Below are 22,695 nucleotides of genomic sequence, written 5' to 3' on the forward strand. Positions count from 1 at the left end.
CCTGTGGGACAGAGGACCCCACAGGACGCTGCCTTTAAAACCGGCTCTGGACCGTTGAGTCCCAGAGTCGGACACCTTCGGTTTCTGGGACCTGCTGGACTAACTGGAGAGTCAGAACGAGGAGCATAAATTTCCGACCAAATAACTTTTTTTGTCATAAAATTACAACTTTCTTCTCAGAAATGTGAAAACATTTTATTTCAAGAATAAATCAAAGTTTATTAGAAGACTGAAGTTTTCTGAAACTCATCGTTCTCTAAATATGAATCTTTTTCTTGAAAAACTTTAAATCTTGTCTCTGTTGTAGTTTCTCTCTTTTTTCTTGTAGAATATAAAAACAAACCAACAGTTTGTCTAAGTCTCTCTGAAGTCACAGAAATGATGAACAAAACTACAACACGGCTGAAGACGGAGGGAGCCGGATCCAGACTCTCTGGGTTCTGGTGACCCGGTGACACCTGTGCCTCTTCTTCTTCCACACGGTACAAAAGTCTTCCCACAGTCATCACAGGTGTGCCGTTTCTTGCTCGTGTGGACTCTGGCGAAACTGTCTCTCTCTGCTCCTGGTCCTGGTCTGGTTCTCTGTGCATGCTCAATGACAATCTCATCTTTAAATCGTTCACCACACAAGCCGCAGAGCGGCTCCGCCTCCTGCAGGTGAGCTGTCATGTGCCTGAGTACAAACCTCCGGGCCTTAAAGGTCTGACTGCAGACTCTGCAGCTGAACTGTCCTCCTGGTCTACGGCTCCTCTTTGGTTGAAGCTTGTGTGAAGCAGATCTGATATCGGTCGAGCTTTTGTCGTAGTCGTCGCCGTCCTCGGTCTCAGACACCACCTGAACATCCTGATCTGGACATCCCGATCTGGACATCCTGATCTGGACATCCCGATCTGGACATCCTGATCTGGACCTGCTGTTGCTAGTCCTGTTTGGACAGTCCCAGCAGCAGCGGCTCACCTGGCTTCGCCGCTCACCTGGGATTGTAGGTGAACTGGATGACGTCGGCCTCGTCCAAGTCTTGAAGCTGCTCTTCTCCTGTTCCTCTCCAACATGCGGGGGCTCTGGGTCCTCCTGGTCCTGGTGCTCAGGGGGAACCTCAGCAGGGAAACACAAACATGTACAACCAACTTTAGATGTGAGACCAGATCGGACCAAACATCCTCACAGTTACGACCTTTCTACAACTACACCTGGACCAGAACCAGTCACCTCTGTAACACCTGGACCAGAACCACATCACTTCTGTAAGCAGTGGTAGAATGTAACTAAGTACATCTACTCAAGGACAGTGTTAATTTCAAATCTGAGGTACTTGTACTTTACTTGAGTATTTCCATGTTATGCTACTTTCTACTTCTACTCCACTACATTTATTTAGAAAGAGACTGAACAGACTGGTCAGGGGGGCTTGATCTGTCCTGGACTGTCCTCTGGACACCACTGAGGATGAAGGTGACATCATGGATCATGGACAACCCCTCCCACCCCCTGCATGACACAGTGGGGGCCCTCAGCAGCTCCTTCAGTGACAGACTGCTGCACCCACCCTGTAAGAAGGAACACTACCACAGGTCCTTCATTGATCAGCTGAGTTCAGCTCCAGCATCAGTTCATGCAGCTCTGGGTCCAGATTCACTGTTACTGTAAAACATCCTTCTGTGTCATACATGCTGTAACCTGAGCAGTATTACATTACTTCTCCCTTAAATACTGCACTATGTATATATATTTTTATTTTATTTTCACAGTGACACACACACACCCACACACACACACACACACACACACATTTATCTTCTGTGCAGTTTTAATTCATCTATAACCACGTGCAGTTTTTGTTTTAATCCCTGTGAAGTTCCTTTTCAATATTTAAGTTCTTTCCATTGGCGACATATTTTCTGTCTTTTGTATAAAACGACATAAATAAAGTCAACTTCTGATTTGTTTTTTTCTATTGCCTTTACTATTTGCTGTTTTTTATTGATGCTGCTAACACCATATTTCTTAATAACTTAATGAAGTTGATCTCTGTCTGACAGCTTTAGTTACTCTTCAGATTCCTTGCTGTCCAGTGGAAAGCTTGTATCTCCAGATGTGTTGAATGTTTGTGATAAACTGAAGGATGACGTTTTCCTTCATGTCTTCTTCAGCTAAATAAACTGTTTAAAAGCCTCTTGGATCAGCTGAAAATGCATCGTCACAGAGCTGAAAACAGGCTGTTTGTCTGAGATACGAGGTTCTCACAGGACAAACACATGATGATCTTATAGAATATGAAGCATCGCTGCAGATTAAACCAGCCGACAGGATATAAAGTAGTTCAAACATCCACATTAATGCAGCAGGAATATTAATCCACAAACATCAGACATGAAACTCTGACAGGAACATTTACTGTGAGTACTTTAATAATACTCACAAACTTTTACTTCAGTGAGATTTTGAATGCAGGACTTTTACTTGTAGTGCAGTATTTTCAGTTTCTTATTAGTACTTTTACTGAAGTAAAGGATCTGAATACTTCTTGTACCTGAACCAGAATCAGGTCACAGGTCACCGTTAACACCTGTCACCTGTGCTCTCAGAGTTTGACAGGTGTGACAGGTAACCTGGGAGAACACGTTACCCTGCAAAGCAGCGCGTGCTGGCGGCAGATCAGCTCCTGACACAGAGTTACTTCAAGATCTCTTCGACCGCTGCCTTCAGCTGCGGACTGACGAAGACTCGGAGCTGGACCCGGGACACCGGGAGCCGGGACACCGGGAGAGGTCCGGGAGCTTCCGGGAGTGCTGAGCCGCTAACAGCTGCTAACAGCTAACGGTGCTCTGATATCAACAGCAACAACAGGACGACTTCCGGAGTCCTTCATAGTAAAAGCATCATCTCGACACCTGTAAACTGACTGTGGTAATAATCTATAAGGTTTATATCTTGTAGATATGTATCTTCCAGACTGAAAAGCAGAACAGATTATTGCACCAACAGAAAACTACGTATTTAACATAAAAGCAACATCATTGGTTGTTAATCTGTTACATGTGCTGCATGTTTTCAGCTTTATTTCTGAAGCCTCCTCTCAGGTCATATTAACTTTCTCTAATATAAAACAACTTTTTAATACTTTCAGTTTAGTTTTTGTTGCTGATCTTCGGTGGATGAAACGTGTCCTGGTTTGTCCCCCTTTCTTTAAATCCAGACTCAGAACTGTTGAGTCATGTTAGCGGCTCTGCAGATCATAACTGCAAATGTTAGCATGCTAAACTCTGACGATGAGCATAATAAACACTACAAACATGTTAGCATCGTGCTCTCGTTAGTGACTCTGACCCTAAGCTTTAGCATCAGATCCATCCTTTACTTTGGTCACTGAGGCTAAAGATGGAAAGAATCTGTCAGCCCTCTTCAGACCAGCTGTTTCCTCTTGGTTTTAAAACTTTACACTTTGTGTCTGAAGCTGTTTTAACTCGTCTTCTGTCGACTGAAACAGAGTTTCCTCCTTTGCTTTATACAAACTCTTTTAATTGAACGGACTTCAGTCAGTTTGTGTGAAACAGAAACACCAACATGTTTTCATTCACGGTGAACTTTCAGTTTCTGAAGTTTCTGCTTCGTCTTTCACTTCTTTTTCTTCACAGACGTCTTTCTCCTGGAAAGAAAAGAATATTTAGATGTTCAGTCTGCTGAGTCAAAACCAGCTTTTTAAGGACAAATTCTTTTTTGACTCGTTATCGTTAAATTTTCTTGATGAGTATTGGGCTCATGAGCATTTATTGATTGATTTGATTGATTTTGTCGTCCTCTGTGGACTCAATAAATCTGTTTTTCTGCTGTGTCTGGTCCTGACCCGGTTTGTCTGGTCCTCCTTGTCCCTCCTCCTCCTCAGCTCCATCTCCACCACGCTGTAGAAGTCTTCCTCGGCCCTGGCGACGCTGCGATCGGGACCGTCGTCTCCATCGTCTCGTCCGGCGTCCTCCTCTCTGCTCTGCTCCGATCGACTCCTCTCCTTCAGACGGATTTCTCTCTGTCGAGCCTCCAGGATCTTCTCTCGTTTCGTCTCTCGCTCAAACATCTGCAAGCAGAGACGTATGAAGTGTGAAGACGCCTCGACTCGTTTTCTCGTTTTGATTTCATGTGTTTTCTGTCGTTTTCTGTTTGGTTGTGTCGCGTTTCCTCCGACATGCTGTTTGTGAAGTGAAACTCAGCCGTTTTATGCTGCAGCTTTGAGGATTAGTGTTTAATGGAAGCTAAACGATGAATCTTTGGTTCATTTGGTTAAAAGTCTTTCTTGTGTTCCACGTCGTGTCCGGTCTCTCTCGTTTCCCGTCAACGTTCTAACAGACTTCAAAATGCCACAAAGACGCGAGAAAAGTTTGAACTGTGATTGAGTTTGTATCCAGTGAAATGTCCAGCTGAAGGAAGCAGACGATTGGTTGTTTGAGTGTTTCTCACCGCCGCCAGGAGACTCTTCTCGTTCTTCTGGAGGGTCGACAGTCCGGAGCAGATCTCCAGCAGCGTGGCTCCGCCCTGCTGAGAGCCGCACGCCACCAGACCGCCGTTATCCTGAAGCCGGAGGCTGTACAGGGCCTCGTCACACACCTGAGCAGCACCACGGACAACCACAGACGACAGACAGGGACAGACAGGGACAGACAGGACAGACAGGGACAGACAGCGACAGACAGGGACAGACAGGGACAGACAGGACAGACAGTGACACACAGCGACAGACAGCGACAGACAGGACAGACAGGGACAGACAACAGGGACAGACAGGGACAGAGAGGGACAGATGACAGTGACAGACAGGGACAGACAGGACAGACAGTGACAGACAGGGACAGACAGTGACAGACAGGACAGACAACAGCGACAGACAGGGACAGACAGGGACAGACAGCGACAGACAGGGACAGACAGGACAGACAGTGACAGAGACAGACAGGGACAGACAGTGACAGACAACAGGGACAGACAGGGACAGAGAGGGACAGATGACAGTGACAGACAGGGACGCACAGTGACAGACAGGGACAGACAGGGACAGACAGGACAGACAGTGACAGACAGGGACACACAGTGACAGACAGGGACAGACAGGACAGACAGTGACAGACAGGACAGACAACAGCGACAGACAGGGACAGACAGGGGCAGACAGGGACAGACAGGGACAGACAGGGGCAGACAGGACAGACAGGGACAGACAGGGGCAGACAGGGGCAGACAGGACAGACAGTGACAGACAGGGACAGACAGGGACAGACAGGGGCAGACAGGGACAGACAGGGACAGACAGGTTGGAAACAAGTCATAAGTGTGTTTCTAGTCTTTAGTCATATTTCGGCCAGAACAAAAGCTTTATGACTTATTCTACTAAAAACTGATTTAAGGGGGAGATGGGGGCACCTTGACACTCAGCGTGGGGTCGTTCTGTTTGAACAAGATGTCCCAGACGTCCAGCGTGCCGTCCATCTTTACAGTGAAGAAGACCGAGGGTCTGACTGGACTCCAGCAGGCATCTGTCAAATACGATGTCTGATATCTGGAACAAAACGTTAGCGGGAGTTAGAGTATTTAAAATCTGACAAGAGGTGAACATGGAGAGCAAAAAAGACGGGTCAGGACAAACAGGCTGCGAAGACAACTCAAGACCAGAAGAGACACGATTAGACAGGACAGCCTGAGGTGGAATGAGACAACACAAAATAAGACCAGATGGTACAAGATGAGATGGGAGGGACTGGCTTAAGACAAGAAAGACATAATGGGACATGTTGACACTAGACTGAATGAGACAAGATGAGACACTGAGGACACTAACTGTTGAAGTTTTAATGTGAAAATCTTTCTCATGTGTCTTTTCATCATCTTGCTGGAATAAGTGGAGGCAGGTGAGCTCAGGTGAGCTCAGGTGCGCTCTGGTGAGCTCTGGTGCGCACAGGTGAGCTCAGGTGAGCTCTGGTGAGGTCTGGTGAGCTCTGGTGAGCTCTGGTGAGCTCAGGTGCGCACAGGTGAGCTCAGGTGAGCTCTGGTGAGCTCTGGTGAGCTCAGGTGCGCACAGGTGAGCTCTGATGAGGTCTGGTGAGCTCAGGTGAGCTCTGGTGAGCTCAGGTGAGCTCAGGTGCGCTCAGGTGAGCTCTGGTCCAGAGACGTTTCTGGATCTTGCTGATATCTGGCTTCAGTCAGCTGGTAGAGTCTGCAGTGATGAGTTCACTGACATCAGTTTTCTGAACTGTTTCACTTTATGTGGAGTCTCGTTTGTAGACGCAGGGACGAACCGTGTGTCCAGACAATGGTTTTACGAAGTGTTTCCAAGCCCGTGTAGTAATATCCTTTATTTCACGAAGTGTTGACTCTCGCTCCATCCTCTCTGTGAACCACTGAGCCTGTCAATCATGATACCTGTTACCAATCAGCCTGTTCACCTGTGGAATGATCCAAACAGGTGTTTTTGGAGCGTTCCACATCTTTCCCAGTCTTTAGTTGTTCCTGTCCCAACGTGTTTGAAACGTGTTGCTGCATCAGATCCAGAATCAGCAGATATTTACAGAAATCAATGAAGCTGATGAGCTCAGACAGTAAATATATTGACTTTGTGCTGATTTCAGGTGAGTTTCTGTCAAAATGATTAGCAAATCTTTGCATTCTGTTTTTAATTTCATGGAATCTGACTTATCAGATGAGACGAGAAAGAACAAAGAAATGGACGGGACAGACACGAGCCCAAACAAGGACAGACACAACAAAATGACATGAGATGAACCAAGATAAAAACAAGATGGCACAAGATGAATCACGTTGAGTCACAGACAAACAAACAAGATGAAAGGAAACAAGACGAGATTAGATCGAGCTGAAAGAAATGAGAAGAAACGAGACAGACGAGACAAGACGAGACAGACGAGACAAGGCGAGACAAGACGAGACAGACGAGACAGACGAGACAAGACGACAAGACACAGAGAGTCATTCATTAATCATTAATCTCTAATATAAAATCTACATCCCGTCACAGATGTCCCTGACTCCTACTTGGTCCACATGATGGACGACTCCTTGACGTCCTCAGACCAGATGCGAGCCGTCCAGTCCCCCACGGTGAGGAAGTTTTTGGGGAAAAAGGGGTTCCTCTGCAGGGCGTAGACGGGTCCGTGGTGACTGTCGTATGTACAAACAATCTTCTCTGCCGGAGTCTTGGCCTTCCTGTTGCAGGAGACGACCACGCCCTGCTCCGTGCCCACCATGAACTTTGTCGGCTGCAGAGACATGGAGGACGGAGACACACTGAGGTTGACAAATGGAAAGGGGTGGAGACAGAACAGCTACTGTAAATGTCCTCTTTCCACACAGATGAGTACGACCGTTTGGGAAGCAGAAATGTTTTAAAGCCTCATCAATAATTGACACAACATGAGGGTTTAAGGTTTCAAGACAAACTTTGCTCTGAGCTGAACCGCATCCTCCAGACTGACCTCAATACTCACAACTAAAGAATCTGATTGGTTGGAAGCTTTTTAGGGGGACTTTACACTCTTCATGCCTTATTTCACTGTAAGACGCTCATAAAAAGTCTCCATCGGACGGTTCAAGAACATGTTGAAGCTTCAGATTTTCCAAAGTGCTGAATCACAAACAGACGCGGGAGAGAAATATCAGCAACTCCAAGTCCTGAAAGTTCAGGTTTGTTGAACTTTGACCTGATCTTTGCTGTCATGTGAAAACAACTTTGATTGACAGACAATCTGTTATCGGGGGCAATAACTCCTGGTGTGGTCACAAGTCAAACTGGTCCAAGGTCAGAGGTCAGATTCCTCCATGAATCAGAATCATCAGGATCAAGTAACCTCACCCAAACCAGGGATGCTGGAGCCTTGTCCTGGTGGCTAGTCCGAGTCAGGCTCTTCCTGAAGAAGCAACACAAAACCACCACTGTGTGGGCCAGCAGACCCCTGGCTATACAAACTGGTTCTAGGGATGTGGGACATCATCTCTGTTGTGGTCTAGTTGTTGCTGAAGGTGGAGCACTACTGACAGCACTGGTTCTGGAGTCACACTCCTGGAGCAGAGCTGGATGAACGTGGGGGATACTCATGAGCCCCTGAACCAGGACCAGTGGAGTTTTCCCCTGAGAAGATTGATTGTGTTGGCAGTAATACTTTCGTTTGACACATTTGTTCACATTATGCTTCTTGGTGAAGGGTTGAAGTTGGTTGATGCCCCCCTGACATCCACCCATGGATGTACTGTGGACATCAACCTAGGACAAGACCCTGGGGCAGAACGAGGACATGCTGGAGCTAGCATCTGGGCTAAGAACACCTCAAGATCCTCCAGAAAGAGCTGGAGGACACGGCAGGAAGAAGGTTTTGTCTGCACTGTGTAGTAATCTGACTGTCCTTCTGACTTTAACTTGAACCTGAGACAGACCAGAATCACGCCAGGGACAGAAGCCTTGAAATCCATATCAACAGATAAACCTCACCATGGTGGACTCAAACTCCAGAGAGATGGCTCCTAAAGCTCGGTCCAGGTTCCCCTCTCTGCTCAGATCCAGAACCAGGCGATCCGTTGGCTCGTTCAACCTGCGAACGTCCCACCACAGAACCTGGCAGAGACGGAAAGGGTAGTCTTTAACACTTAATACACCGTCTACCTGTCCATCATCAGTCTACCTGTCGATCGCCAGTCTACCTGTCCGTCGGTGGAGACAGAGAAGGCATCTGTCCCGGTCTTGGACTGCAGCCAGATGACCTTGTAGACTGGATCTCTGTGACTCTGCTCCAGAGAGGAAACCTCCACCGGCTGGCTGCCTCTCCGAGTGTCCCAGTACGCTAAAACAAACAGACCCACAGGTTGATAAAACTTGTCACAGACAGAAAATCCCTCGTCCATCAGTCTGGATCTGAACCCACCGATCTGCCCATTGTAGTAGCCTCCCACGAGAGTGTGGGGGTCTTTGGGGTTGTACTCCAGACAGATGAGTGGAGATGCCGGCTTCAGCGTCATCTCTGGTCTGTTCGGGTTCTCTAAAACAAAAAATAAATTAATAAAATGCATTATGTCCATAAGAGGGACAACCAATCCAGTGAGAGACAGACTGCTTGTATATTGTTCCACCAGGAACATTTAAAGATCCACAAAGATCCACACACCACATCACACAATGAACAGAAAACAATGTAACAATGTTATTGAATTATTCGCTCATATTAGCTTCACCTTCACCTCTCCAGTTGGTCCTGGACCATGTGTCCTGAAAGACCTCATGTCCAACACAAAGGGGGGGGGGGGGTCCGAGCACTTATTATCTAACTATGGACCCTACTTTGGTTGTGTCTCAGTGACTAATTAAGATAACAATCTTTGAAATTGGTCCAGTATTGAATGAGAGCGCTGCAGCTGGTGGCTGTAAACAGGCTGAGGACAGCACGCCGTCAGTCAGGGCGGGGGTCCGTCATGCACCGCAGCCACTGTGGCTTTTTTTCCACTATCAAATATTTATTTTCACAATCCAATGACTGGATTTTTAAAAAAATTTGATTATATATTAAAATTTAAGAGTATTTGTTGACAGCCCTGTCAACAGGACTCTGTGGTGGTCTTCAGTCCAGCTGCTGTCTGGCTGCATGTCTACCCACCGATGTCCCAAATGTAGGAGTCCAGGCTCATGTCTCTGGAGGTCTTCTGGAACTCCAGGCAGGAATAGGCAGCTGCCAGCTTCCTGCTGCCATCAGGATGCCACGACAGGCTGGTGACAGTACGCTTCACCTCGTTAGGATCTCTGCAGACACACAGGTGATAAGTGCACCCACCAACCAGAGGAATAATACTCAGAAATACTTCATGAGGTACACTCTAAAACCAACAGGTGGTAGTTATTGATCCAGTGAAGATAATGTGATGTTTCCACTCAGATCTGACGACAGCAGGCTGATGAATTATGGTCACTGGAATCTTTGAGTATTCACAGAACTTTGATTCAGGACCTGGTCTGGTGTTTTGAAGTAGGCCAGAACTCTCAGGAAACTCAGCCTTGTTTAAGTGGGTCAAATATTCATAAACTTTTTATGACGTATTATGAGCTAAATGTGACGGTTTATTTTCTCTGTACTAATACTTTGACTTGTTTTACAGGAGACGCTCTGAGAACCTCCTGCACCTTCTGCGTGTTTGTTGTACCTGAAGACGTTGATGGTCTTGGCGGACGGCGGCTCCTGATTGTCCTCCACATCCTCCTCATCCTCAAAGTACTCCTGGTAGATGTCCACGGAGTTGTTCTGTTTGATGCAGTGCTCCATGACCTGAGCACACAAGATGACATCACACAGTGGCCGCTGACATCACAACCAGAGGCGTGGCTGTAACCGCCTTCCTGACCAAAACAGTGACTTCGTTCATTTCAATTAATGTGTAAGGAGAACCAGCCTGAAATACTCCTGAAACTGAACTGAGGTGAAGTGGATCCATGTGGACTGAGTTAAAGTGGATCAATGTGGACTGAGGTGAAGTGGATCAATGTGGACTGAGTTAAAGTGGATCCATGTGGACTGAGGTGAAGTTTATTGATGTGGACTGAGTTAAAGTGGATCCATGTGGACTGAGGTGAAGTGGATCCATGTGGACTGAGGCGAAGTGAATCAATGTGGACTGAGGTGAAGTTTACTGATGTGGACTGAGTTAAAGTGGATCCATGTGGACTGAGGTGAAGTGGATCAATGTGGACTGAGGTAAAGTGAATCAATGTGGACTGAGGTGAAGTGGATCCATGTGGACTGAGGTGAAGTGGATCCATGTGAAATGAGGCGAAGTGAATCAATGTGGACTGAGGTGAAGTTTACTGATGTGGACTGAGTTAAAGTGGATCCATGTGGCCTGAGGTGAAGTGGATCAATGTGGACTGAGGTGAAGTGAATCTATGTGGACTGAGTTAAAGTGGATCAATGTGGACTGAGGTGAAGTGGATCAATGTGGACTGAGGTAAAGTGGATCCGTGTGGACTGAGGTGAAGTTTACTGATGTGGACTGAGTTTAAGTGGATCCATGTGGACTGAGGTGAAGTGGATCAATGTGGACTGAGGTGAAGTGGATCAATGTAGACTGAGGTGAAGTGGATCAATGTGGACTGAGGTGAAGTGGATCAATGTGGACTGAGGTGACGTGGATCCATGTAGACTGAGGTGAAGTGGATCAATGTGGACTGAGGTAAAGTGGATCAATGTGGACTGAGGTGACGTGGATCAATGTGGACTGAGGTGACGTGGATCCATGTGGACTGAGGTGAAGTGGACTGGTGTGGATTAAGGTTCTTACGCTGCCCAGCTGCAGGATGCTGTTGATGTAGGTCTCGTCTTTCTCCACCTTCTTCCTGAAGCGGATGGTCTGTTCCATCTCCTGAGGGTTGATATCTTTGGGCCACCCCCCCTCCACATGGTTTATCCCACAGCTCTCGGACTCAAAGCGCTCTGTGTTGACCTGCAGACACAAACAGAGGAAAAAGACATCAGTGTCCATGTTTGTGCTGGTCATAGTGTCTCATCTGCTCCAGGATCCCCCTCAGCTCCTCCAGCTAGTATTCGGGACTTTTACCTCTAACAAAGTATTTTTACAGTGTGGCATTAGTATTTTTACTGAAGTAAAAGTACTTCTTTATATCACAGTTCAGTCTGATGCTGTGCTGACTTTCTAAAAGACTGCACAATAAGACACTGAGTCAAAGACTACAGGGCGGTCAAAGGTGAAGCTCACCTGGTGCTCGGACATGTCCCGACAAGCTTGCAGGGCCTGGTCTCGGGGGGTTTTCTGGATGAACTGTATAGCCAGACTCTGGTCCGGAGGAACATCCACCAGCAGCTCAGCAGGCCGGTCAGAGAGGAGACACTGGCGGCCAAAGTCACTGCGGAGCTTCGTGTAGACGTGGACGATCTCCATCCTGCTGACGGTCGATGTTCACCCACCGGAGACCGATCGACCGACCGTTAACAGACCGTTAAAAACAGACTGAAAGCGGACTCAGACTTTCTCTGGAGACGCTCTGTACGGCGGAGTTTGCTGTATCCTAGCAACGCCGTGACGCGGAAGTTGTCCCGTCAACAGTATTTTTTTGTCCTTTAAATAAACTTTATTAAACAGTAATGTACCAAAAAGTAAATATATATAAACTAGGTAGAACACCTGAAGAGTCCGAGACCAGCTGAGAGACCGGTACCACCGCACCGGGGGGAGATGGAGGGGTTTTTTTGTCATCTGTTGATGTTAACGCAGGAAACAGTTCATGTACTTCCTCCTTTATTTCTTTCAAGAAAAACTTCTTACAAGCACACATTTACAAAAACTATAATTTAACGAGCCTCTACACGATCTGTGACATACTTCAAGTCAAAGCACAATATTTCCTTCTGAAATGTGACACAAGTACAAAAAGAAAAAAAGTACCTCAAAGTTCTGAGTTCTTGAGTGAATGTACTCTGTTAGATCACTGATTCTCTCAGCGTGATGTTTTATTATTAGTCCAATATTTAACATTTCATCCCCATTCAGAAAACCTGTCTCTTCCTGTCTGTGTCAGTGTCTGTGTCAGTGTGTGTGTGTGTGTGTGTGTGTGTTTCAGTGTGTGTCAGTCAGTCTGTGTGTGTGTGTGTGTGTGTGTGTGCATATTCTTTCTTATTCTTTGGGGTTTTATTCTGTGAACATGTTTGTATATTTCTGCAGTTTGAAGGTGACAAACCGCAGCAGTTTTTAACCATTTAACCCTCATATTGTCTTCATATCTACTACATGATATGCAAACACTTGAAAACGGGTCAAAATTGACCCGAAGACAATAGGAGGGTTAATGATCATCGGTATCGTTTCAATTTGATGACGTCAGAGACCAAATCCTCATTTAATAACAGATCGATTATTGTTCTCCCTCCAGACCAACAGGGTGCGCTGTTCGTCGCTCCGCTTCGCTCTCCTCGAAGCGAACCGTCGTCGATGCGGAACTCCGTGTGTGTGTTTACGTCCCCGCTGGCTCTCTTTGTTCGCAGAGAAGGAGGAAAATGTGCGCCGTGCAGCTGCTGCGGGTGTCGGTACATGAGCGGATTAGCGCCGCCGCTGAAGACTTTCTGCTGCAGGTGGAAAAGGGAGAAGAAGCGGCTGAAATCCCGGCGCTGAGAGCGCTGCTCACCGAGCGGCTAACGGCGGCTGCGGAGGAGATCGTCGGTCTGTTGGAGGAAACCGTGGCGGAGTATGAAGACAGAGTCGAGCGGTCAGAGCGGGAGATCTGCCGCCAGAGGAGGCTGCTCGATGCCGTGCTGAAGCCCGAAGTGAAGCTGCACAGAGCAGGTCAGTCCCTGCTGCTGCGCCGGAGGACCCGGACGCTGCACACAAACACTCGCCGACACTTCCGCTCTACTTCAAAGTAAAAGTCCTGTCAGCCAAGGCAGAGCAGTGTGACAGTGGATGTATGACAGTTCAATTAAAGGATCGAATTATTACTGTGATGGTTATCCTAGTAAAGAAAACTTAATGGGAAAAAGTAGTTAATCCACTCGGGGAAGGGTTTCGATGAAGCAGGTGGATACTTTGTTGCAGCCAACTACAGAGAAAATGGTGTGTTTTGCTTTTACCTTGAAAATCTTTCTGTTGAAAGGAAATTACAATGGTGACTGCGTGGTAGATTCACTAGGTGTTCTGTGGGCGGGACGGTCACCTGGCTCCAACATGGAGGTGGTGCTGAACCCCGTAAGACACCTGATGGGGAGTCAGATCTAACTGGTGGTTTGAAACACATTTTCCAAAAAAAAAAACAAAAAGAGGATGGTCTGTTCTCGCAACTCAAGAGTCTCTACACACATTTTAGTTTTAAAACCTTGAAAAAATGTTTTATAACTGATGGGTGTCAGTGTTCATGAGGTTGTGTTCCTGATCCACACAGACCTCCAGCCTCCAGTCGTCCCTGCAGACTTGAACCAGACAGAAGCCGAAGGAGTCGACAGCGACGCCTGCCGTCAGCCGACGCCTCGCTCTCCTTCACCCGCCTACCATCCGCCCGTCTCACCGAGCAGCTCGGCCGTCATCAGCGACGCCGACCCAGACAGCGACTGGACGGAGCAGAGTCAGACTGTGAGTCCTCGGAGGAAAAAGAAGAGAGGACGGCCGCCGCTCACCATCAGAAACAAACGGAGGCGGTCGACTCTGGCTCAGAGTTTCTTCTGTCGAGTTTGTGGACGGTCTCTGCAGGGGAAAGGCTTCCTGCTCAAACACGTACTGCAGGTCTGCGCCAAGGACCCGGACGGCCGCTGCGGCTTCTGCGGTGAGCATTTGGACTCTGCGGACGCCCTGACGGCTCACCTGCAAACACACCAGGAGAAAAGTAAAACCTGCTCGTTCTGCGGGAAAACCTTCCAGTCCATCCTGGCGCAGGAGCTGCATGTGCGGCTGCACACCGGAGAGAAACCGTACAGCTGCGACATCTGCGGCAAGAAGTTCAGCCAGAAGGGCAACCTCACCTCACACGTCCGCGTCCACGCTGCAGAGAAACCCTTCAAATGCAAAGAGTGCAGCCGGGCCTTCTGTCACATGTCGTCTTTAGAGAGACACATGCAGGAGCACGGCAGCGAGGAGGCGCACGCCTGCAGCATCTGCAGTCAGCAGTTCAGGAAACAACGCAGCCTGCAGCGACACATGGCGACTCATCAGAAGGACGCCGCAGACAAACCGAAGAGGTACCGCAGCTCTGCGCCGTCTTATCGCTGCAAAGTGTGTGGGGACGCCTTCGACAAGAGAACCTTCTTGGTGAAACATGTGGAGACTCATCTGCAGGACCCGGACTGCTGCTGCGGACTCTGCGGACACCAGTACGAGTCCCCCGCTAGCCTCGCCACTCACCTGCGCTCCCACCGCGAGATCGGCAACACCTGTCACGTTTGCGGGAAGTGCTTCCCGGCTCACGCAGCGCTGGAGATGCACATGAGGATCCACACCGGAGAGAAACCGTACAGCTGCAGCTTCTGCGGGAAAGCCTTCAACCAGAGCGGCAACCTGAAGACTCACCTGAAGATCCACACCGGCGAGAGAGCGTTCTCCTGCAGCCTCTGCGGGAAGGGCTTCACCCAGAAACAGACTCTGGACACTCACGTCCGCTTCCACAACAAGGAGAGACGCTTCCTGTGCCAGGTCTGCGGGAAGGGGTTCATGCAGGACGTGGACCTGAAGAGACACATGCTCATCCACACCGGAGAGAAACCGTACTGCTGCAGGGTCTGCGGCAAGAGCTTCCAGGCCAAACGATCGCTCAACGGGCACCTCAAAGTCCACTCCGGGGGGGGCGCGGGACCGGAGCTGGACGAGGCCTCAGAGCGGACAAGGACAGACAGTTTCTACTCAGGCTTCATCCAGCTGTAGAGGTCGGGGCGGGCTTTAGAGGTCCGGAGCTTCAGATGAAGGTTTCAGTCCCACAACACTTTGATTAGTGGAGTCTGTTTTAAAAAGGTTCGGTTCCTGTGAGTCGTGCAGAGCATTGAAGTTCAGTACTGACTGAAATGTGTCTGTAGTATTCAAAGCTGTCTGTCGCAGTGCTGCTGTGGCCTCAACACACGATCATACAGTCACACTGATGCTGCTTCAGTGAAACATTTCTACTTCTAAACTAAACCCTCCAACATTATATCTGCTGACGTGAACATAAACACTTACAGGAGCTCATAAATCTGTAACGTCCTTCCTCGGGTCTGAGCAGGGATGGAAGCAGCGAGAATATGTAACTCTGGTAAAAGTACTTGTGTAAAAATGTACTGGGATCAAAGTAAAAAGTTAAAATGTACTCTGAGACGATACTGGATTACATTTGTAAATGGGTGGGGGGGTGGAGGGACAGAGCTGTCTATGATGACGGTAACATTGTTTGATGGAACGATGAGATCAGTCTAACGTCATTAGAATGAACCAGAGAGAACAAACAGCAGTAAATGAGCCGGCTGTGACTCTGCAGCAGCCTTGTCGTCACGTCGGTGCAGTTCAGTGAATTTTGTGCTTTGCTGCATGAAAACCATCAGCTGTTTGCCTTCTGTGCATCTGTAGCTGCAGCTGCTGCAGAGTTTAGGTTGTTTCATATTTTCTTCTGCTGTTAAAGTCACTGATTTAACTTCTGGAGCTTAAACTCGAGTGTTGGACCTCCGTCTCCTCACAGCCGGCTCATTTACTGCTGTTTGTTCTCTTTGGTTCATTCTAGTGACGTTAGATTGATCGTTACATCAAATAATGTTACCGTCATCATAGACAGCTCTGTCCCTCCACGCCCCCCCCCCCCCCCCCCCAGGTCAACAGTCGTAGGATCAGCCTGAATCTATTGAAGGAAACACAAAGCAGAAGTCAGCTGGTTCATATTTCTCAAAGCGGGCTGGTTTGGGGCTCAGTGCTGAAGCTCAGCGACGCTTCTCTGATCTGAACAGTTTTAGTCTCGTGTGAGCCGTCAGAGCTCAGGAGGTGCAGCACGTCGCTCACAGGCGTCGCCTCAGTTTGGATGTTATTCTGTAAAACGTTAGAATATTAAATGAGATGAAACATGAATGTTCCTCCTCGGTGTCGTTTGGACGCATGTTGATGTTTCTGAAACATGATAAACACTCAGGACAGAGACACCGTCCATCAGTAACTCGTCTCGCTTTGAGAAACGTGAACCCGTCTTCCTGTTTCCACTGAACTAAAGATGACTCCTGTTGTCTGAACACAGTCAAATCTGATCAAAGAATAAATGGACACGATGAATCTGGTGTCAGAACTAAAGATGATGTGTTTGTTTCCCAGGAAACCAGAAACGTCTTCAAAATAAAATGTTCCTGACTTTTATTCAGAGGATCTGAACCAGACGGCTGCTTCATCACCTCGCTGAAGGAAGAAAACACTTCCTGTTTTCATAATAAAAGATCTGCTGTATTTACGCCTTGTATGTTTTTTTGTCTTTAATACTACAATACCCATGAGCAGAGGAGGAGCTTTTTAGATCTGTCACCATGGTTACAGGGTTGGTAAGAATATTTCTATTTCCTCCCTGAGTTATTTTTTGTTTTCTACCTTTGAAAGCGAGTGTTAACAACATTAGTGACAGTGACTGTATTTTCTTACACATTGTCTTTTTTTAATTGTATTTTTACAGTCCAAAGGTGCTGCTTTAAAGCCTGAATATAGTTCTGGTGAAAGAATATTTCAGTTCTTATCCTAACTTAAACAGAAGACACATTCTATATGAAGCAGGCCATACATACATGTACATATGTGTACATACATCTACATACATGTAAGTACATGTACCTTGCAGCAGTGTCCTTCAACAGTCAGGTTGCAGTACTATGAGCAGTAACAGCAGCCTGTTAAATACTTTGGTATCAGTAGTAATGTGTGTAGTATTATTAGTAGTATCAGTATGAGTAGTGTATCCTCCGGTCCACCAGGGGGAGCACTCCTGCTCGCTCTCCTCTCACTGTGAACTCGTCGACCCGGAACGGACCCGCGTTGTTTTCCTTCCTGCTGGCCGGTGGCCGGACCTCTGGACCGGGATGGCTCTGACAGAAAGCACGCCGCGCTGCGGGCTCCGTACGCTGACGGAGTCGGTGTCGGAGCAGCTCAGCCGGGTCGGAGAGGAGATCTTGGGGCTGCTGGAGAAGCGGAGCGGAGGCTTCGGAGGCCGCCTGCTCCACCTGCTGAGGCCGCTGCTCACCGAGCGGCTGGCGGCGGCGGCGGAGCAGATCGTCGGGCTGTTGGAGCGGGAGGTGGAGGAGTACCGGCGGCAGCTGGAGCGGCACAACCGGCTGTTGGAGGCCGTGCTGAGCCCGGTGGTCCGACTGCATCGGACAGGTGAGGTTTACTCTTCAGTTCTCCTCCAGACTGCCGCCATGTTGGGGCCACATCAGCGCTGTGAGTGTTGCTAGGTAACCAGCGGACAGCCAATCAGAGGTCAGAGATCAAACAGAGACAGTCAGGTGCCATCAGGTTCAGACTGTCAATCACAGCAGCGTGATTTCTGCATGAATCTGAATGTTCAGGATCATTTATATCAAATATGAATGAACAATATTTTACATCAGTTTTAGAAACCAGCAAACCGCCACAATCTGCATCCGTCTGTGAAAGAACGACGGTGAAGAGACGCTTGAAAGGAGATGAAGTGAGACCTGTGACCAGCGCAGACTGATCAGTGACGTCTTCGCTTCCTTTGATTCACCTGAACGCCTCAATGACCTGCGACGCTTCGCAGGAAGCAGACGAATATGTGTCGATAATTAACCGATTAACCCCTCCCTCCCTTCACAGATTCCAGCAGGCCCGCTCCCCCCGTGTCCACCCAGTGCTAGTGTGTATCAATAACCTGATGTATTGATCGGTCAGCCTTGTGGTGATGATGCTGAGCACATCATCGTCTCACGTCTCTTCTAATAGATAATATCAATCACGCTGAGATTTGCATCATTTATCAGCAACAAAATCCTGGACGTCACAAACGACGAGTTGATCTGCGCTACATATTTTTATTTTACAGTTTAAAATAAAATGCGTCTTTGAATCATCATGTTTATTTTTTTCTTACAGATTTCATCAGGACAACCGGTGCTAACAGAAACCGGCCCCCGCCGTCTGAGGCCGACCCGGCCCACCTGTCCACGGCCTCGCCCGGCTCCGCCTCCTCAGACGCCTCCGCCGCAGAGAGCGACCGCAGCGAGGACTGGAGGGACAGCGACAACTCTTCCGGTTATAAAGAAACAGACAGGACAGACGGAGGACGGCGCTCTGGCAGCCAGAGACAGCAGGCAGCGTCCTCGGACCGTCTGGCGGATCACCGCTGTGTCAACTGCGGGAAAAGTTTCCGCCACAAAGGGAATCTGGTGAAACACGTCGAAACACACTCCAACGATCCTGAGTGCCTGTGTGGAGTCTGTGGTCAGCGCTGCGAATCCTCAGACAGTTTGTTCGACCACCTGAGATCTCACAGAGGAACATTCAGCGGCGGCGGAACGTGCGAGATCTGCGGGAGGACATTTCAGAACATGGAGACACACATGAGGAGTCACACCGGAGTCAAACCCTACTGCTGCGACGTCTGCGGCAAGAGCTTCCCCCGACCCGGAGCATTGAGGAGACACAAGAAGATCCACAGCAGGAGGACGCCGGACGTCTGCTCGGTCTGCGGACTGACCTTCACCCAGAACCAGCTACTCCAGGACCACCTGAAGACCCACGATGAGGACGATGGAGACTGGAGTAAGGAGGAGAACGACGGTGGAAGAGATGGAAGGCAGAGCGCTGGACTGAAGCCGTCTCAGCCCTCCTCGATCTGCTGCAGAGTCTGTGGTGAATCCTTCCACAGCCAAGGCTTCTTGAGGAAACACGCGGAGACGCACTGCAGGGAGTCTCAGAGTGTCTGTGGCCTCTGCGGACAGCAGCTGGACTCACGCGATGATCTGCTGACCCACCTGCAATCTCACAGAGAGACCGGCGGGACCTGCAGCATCTGTGCCAAGAGCTTCCAGAACATGGAGACGCATATGCGAAGCCACACGGGGATCAAACCGTACCTCTGCAACATCTGCAACAAACGCTTCCCTCGACCCGGAGCGCTGAGGCGCCACAAGAAGATCCACGGTGGGGAACGACCGCACGTCTGCCAGCGCTGCGGGAAGACGTTCATCGAGAGCGGCGCCTTAAAAACTCACAGCAGGAGTCACTTGTGGCAGACAGACGGCAACGAGGATGCTGAGCCTCTGCAGGACTCGAATCTGAACCCGGAGAAGGAGAAAACTCCGGCTGTTGAAGAGAACACCGAGGTGTCGACTCAGACGTCTCTCTGCTGTAAAGTCTGTGGGGAGTCTTTTCAGAGTAAAGGTAGTCTGAGGAAACACGCTCAGAGTCACTCAGACGAGTCCGTCTGCGGCGTCTGCGGTGAAAGTTTACCGCCGTCAGAGACGCTGACAGACCACCTGCAGACTCACAGAGACGCTGGAAAAATCTGTCACATCTGTGGTAAAACCTACCAGAACATTGAGACTCACATGCGGAGTCACACTGGCATCAAACCGTACTGCTGCGGCGTCTGCGGTAAATCCTTCCCGCGGCCCGGCGCCCTGCGCCGCCACAAGAGGATCCACACTGGGGAGCGACCGTACATCTGCGAGTTCTGTGGAAAGACGTTCATCGATAACGGCGCTCTGACGACACACATCAGGAACCACACGGGGGACAAACCGGCCCACAGAGTTTCCTGCGAGACCTGTGGGAAGAGCCTGGCGTCGGTCCACGTCCTGGAGGTCCACAAGAGGATCCACACGGGCGAGAAGCCATTCCAGTGTCGGGTCTGCGGGAAAGCCTTCAGGCAGGTGGGAGGGCTAAACGCCCACATGATGACCCACACGGGGGCGAAGCCCTTCAGCTGCACGCTGTGCAACAAGAGCTTCAGTACCAAAGGATACTTGGAGACCCACATCCGCTTCCACAAGAAGGAGCGAGCGTTCAGCTGCCACCTGTGCTGGAAGGCCTTCGTCACCAAGAACGACCTGAAGAAACACCTGCTGACGCACACCGGAGAGAAACCCTACAGCTGCAGGGTCTGTGGGAAGAGCTACCAGGAGAAACGCTCCAGAGACGTCCACATGAAGGTCCACCTGGACGTCCGGATCAGCAACGAACCAATGAGGAGGCAGTCTGACTTCATACAGCTGTAGTGTTCAGGCACACCTGTGCTGATAATGGTTTTACAAACTGACACACCACCAGACCAAACTGATCCGGAATCTGCTGCCAGTTCAGTTAGCAAAGACACAGAACTGTTTGTCTTCAGACCCACAAATGTTAGAAGAGTTCAGATCTGATTTAAGAGTTTCAGAAATGTCACAAACATTTTCCAGATGTGTTTTCTAAACAGGGTAATAATAATAATAATAACAATTATTATTATTATTATTATTATTATTATTATTATTATTATTATTATTATTATTATTATTATTATTATTATTATTATTTGTTATTAGCTAATAATAATAAATAATAACCAGCGATTGTTTTCATTCGAGATTCGTCTGCTGTGTTTTCAGGTCAGAACATCATGAACGTTTCCCACAGATCAAAGTGACGTCTTTAAATATCTTGTTTGGTTTGACCAGCAGTCAAAACTACAAAGAATTTCTGCCTCTGACGATGCGGGACAGAGGAACGCATCAAACTGTTTGACAAGCTGGAAACATTTGGTTTTAAAAACAGACTCAAACTCTTATTGAGTTCTCCAAAGTGTCGCAGACTCGTCGCTGCAGCTCTGTTTCTGTTTACTGACTTTTTATTTGCAGTGGTGACATCCAGGATGATGTTCAGAACAACGCTCCAGCAGATTTAAGAAGCTCGTTTTCCTCCAGCTCTTGTGTTAAAGTCAGTACTTCAATACTACTGTAAACTGATCCTGGTTTGATTTGGTCAGAATAAACTGACGTTCCTGCTTTGAGTCTAAAGATGTCACATTTCCTCATTCTGTCAAAATCAAAGTTTACGTTAGAAATAAATGAAATGATTTATTTGATGTCATTAATACAGGATGTTGACTCCGTGATGTCATTAGTAATGAATCCTACCAGCAGAAAGCAGCAGTGAACACAACATGAACAAATCATCCAGCAGCTCCAGAACAACACGATCACTGATATAATATAATATATAATAAATATATAATATTCTCCCTCTTTGAGCTCTGTGTTTGGTCTCCTCCGGCTCTTCTGCTGCTAAAAGCTGCTCTGTGTTCAGCAGCTGCTCTCCGTCTGTCTGCCGTTTCCTGCTCAGCAGGAAGTGATCAGACGCTTTTTACAGCTTCTTCTTCTCTGGAAACGACGAGCTGAGTGCGAAGTTTGACAACGACTGAAAACCAGCTGACGATTCTCTGCAGCTTCATCAGAGACATCATTATCATCATCTTCATCAGTTCAGATTAAAATATTGATGAAAGCTGTTTTAAGTTCTTCAGTTCATTTATTCCTGCAGCCGTTAAATGTTACAGGCGTCACTGAATAGATGCTTCAGGTCCTTGAAGTATGCCAGTTGGCCTTGAATAAGTTTAGAGAGGCTGTTTCAGGGGTCCTTGAATTTGTTTCTAGGTTCCTTGAAATGTTTGTGATCTCCTTGAATATCTTCAATGATTCACACAACTCATTCCTGGGGTCCTTAAAATGTCCCAAGGATCATTGAATGAGATTCTTTAAATGTTCTACTTGAATCAAATGTTTGTAAGAGTCGCTGAATTACTTCAATAATCTCTGTAATGAGTTCCAGGAGTCCTTGAGATGCTCCAGGATTCTTTCAATGAGTTCAGCATGGTCCTGGAAATGTCCCTGAGGTCACTAAATGAGTTTCGAAAGGTCCTTGAAATGCTTCAGGAGTCTTTGAATGAGTTCTGTAGCCTCCTCTGTCACATGGTTGGTGAGTTTACACATGCGCACACACAGTGGTGTAAAGTAACTAAGTACATTTTTTCAAGTACTTGAGTATTTCCATTTTCTGCTACTTTTTGCTTGTACATCACTACATGTCAGAGGCAAATATTGAAGCTGACTTTTCACATTACATTTACCTGATAAGTAACTTTGCACATTCAGATCAGTATTAAACAGAGTGGAGAAATAAATGATGATGCGTTGCCATGGATACAGAAGCAGTATGTTAGCTCCAGCGTTTACTCAGGTT

General features: G+C 48.0%; 2 protein-coding genes across 2 annotated transcripts; one reads left to right on the forward strand and one right to left on the reverse strand.

Annotated features, from left to right (window-relative positions):
- Nucleotides 1-957: 957 nt before the first annotated feature.
- dnai2b (dynein, axonemal, intermediate chain 2b) lies at nt 958-13,361 on the reverse strand. Its single transcript, XM_041954750.1, has 13 exons — nt 11,746-13,361; nt 11,311-11,472; nt 10,180-10,301; nt 9,639-9,781; nt 8,913-9,026; nt 8,692-8,831; nt 8,483-8,605; nt 7,033-7,256; nt 5,407-5,542; nt 4,450-4,596; nt 3,845-4,069; nt 3,565-3,646; nt 958-1,095 (listed from the first exon to the last, which is right to left on the reverse strand). The coding sequence occupies exons 1-12, from the start codon at nt 11,926-11,928 to the stop codon at nt 3,575-3,577; spliced, it is 1,791 nt and encodes a 596-aa protein (XP_041810684.1). The 5' UTR covers nt 11,929-13,361; the 3' UTR covers nt 958-1,095; nt 3,565-3,574.
- On the forward strand, nt 12,921-21,480 carry LOC121619950 (zinc finger protein 142-like). Its single transcript, XM_041955897.1, has 5 exons — nt 12,921-13,326; nt 13,919-15,383; nt 17,138-17,144; nt 17,433-17,835; nt 18,568-21,480. The coding sequence occupies exons 1-5, from the start codon at nt 13,041-13,043 to the stop codon at nt 20,691-20,693; spliced, it is 4,287 nt and encodes a 1,428-aa protein (XP_041811831.1). The 5' UTR covers nt 12,921-13,040; the 3' UTR covers nt 20,694-21,480.
- Nucleotides 21,481-22,695: the final 1,215 nt, after the last annotated feature.

This window comes from Chelmon rostratus, chromosome 16 (assembly GCF_017976325.1).
Source record: "Chelmon rostratus isolate fCheRos1 chromosome 16, fCheRos1.pri, whole genome shotgun sequence".
In the NCBI taxonomy this organism is placed as follows: domain Eukaryota; kingdom Metazoa; phylum Chordata; class Actinopteri; order Chaetodontiformes; family Chaetodontidae; genus Chelmon; species Chelmon rostratus.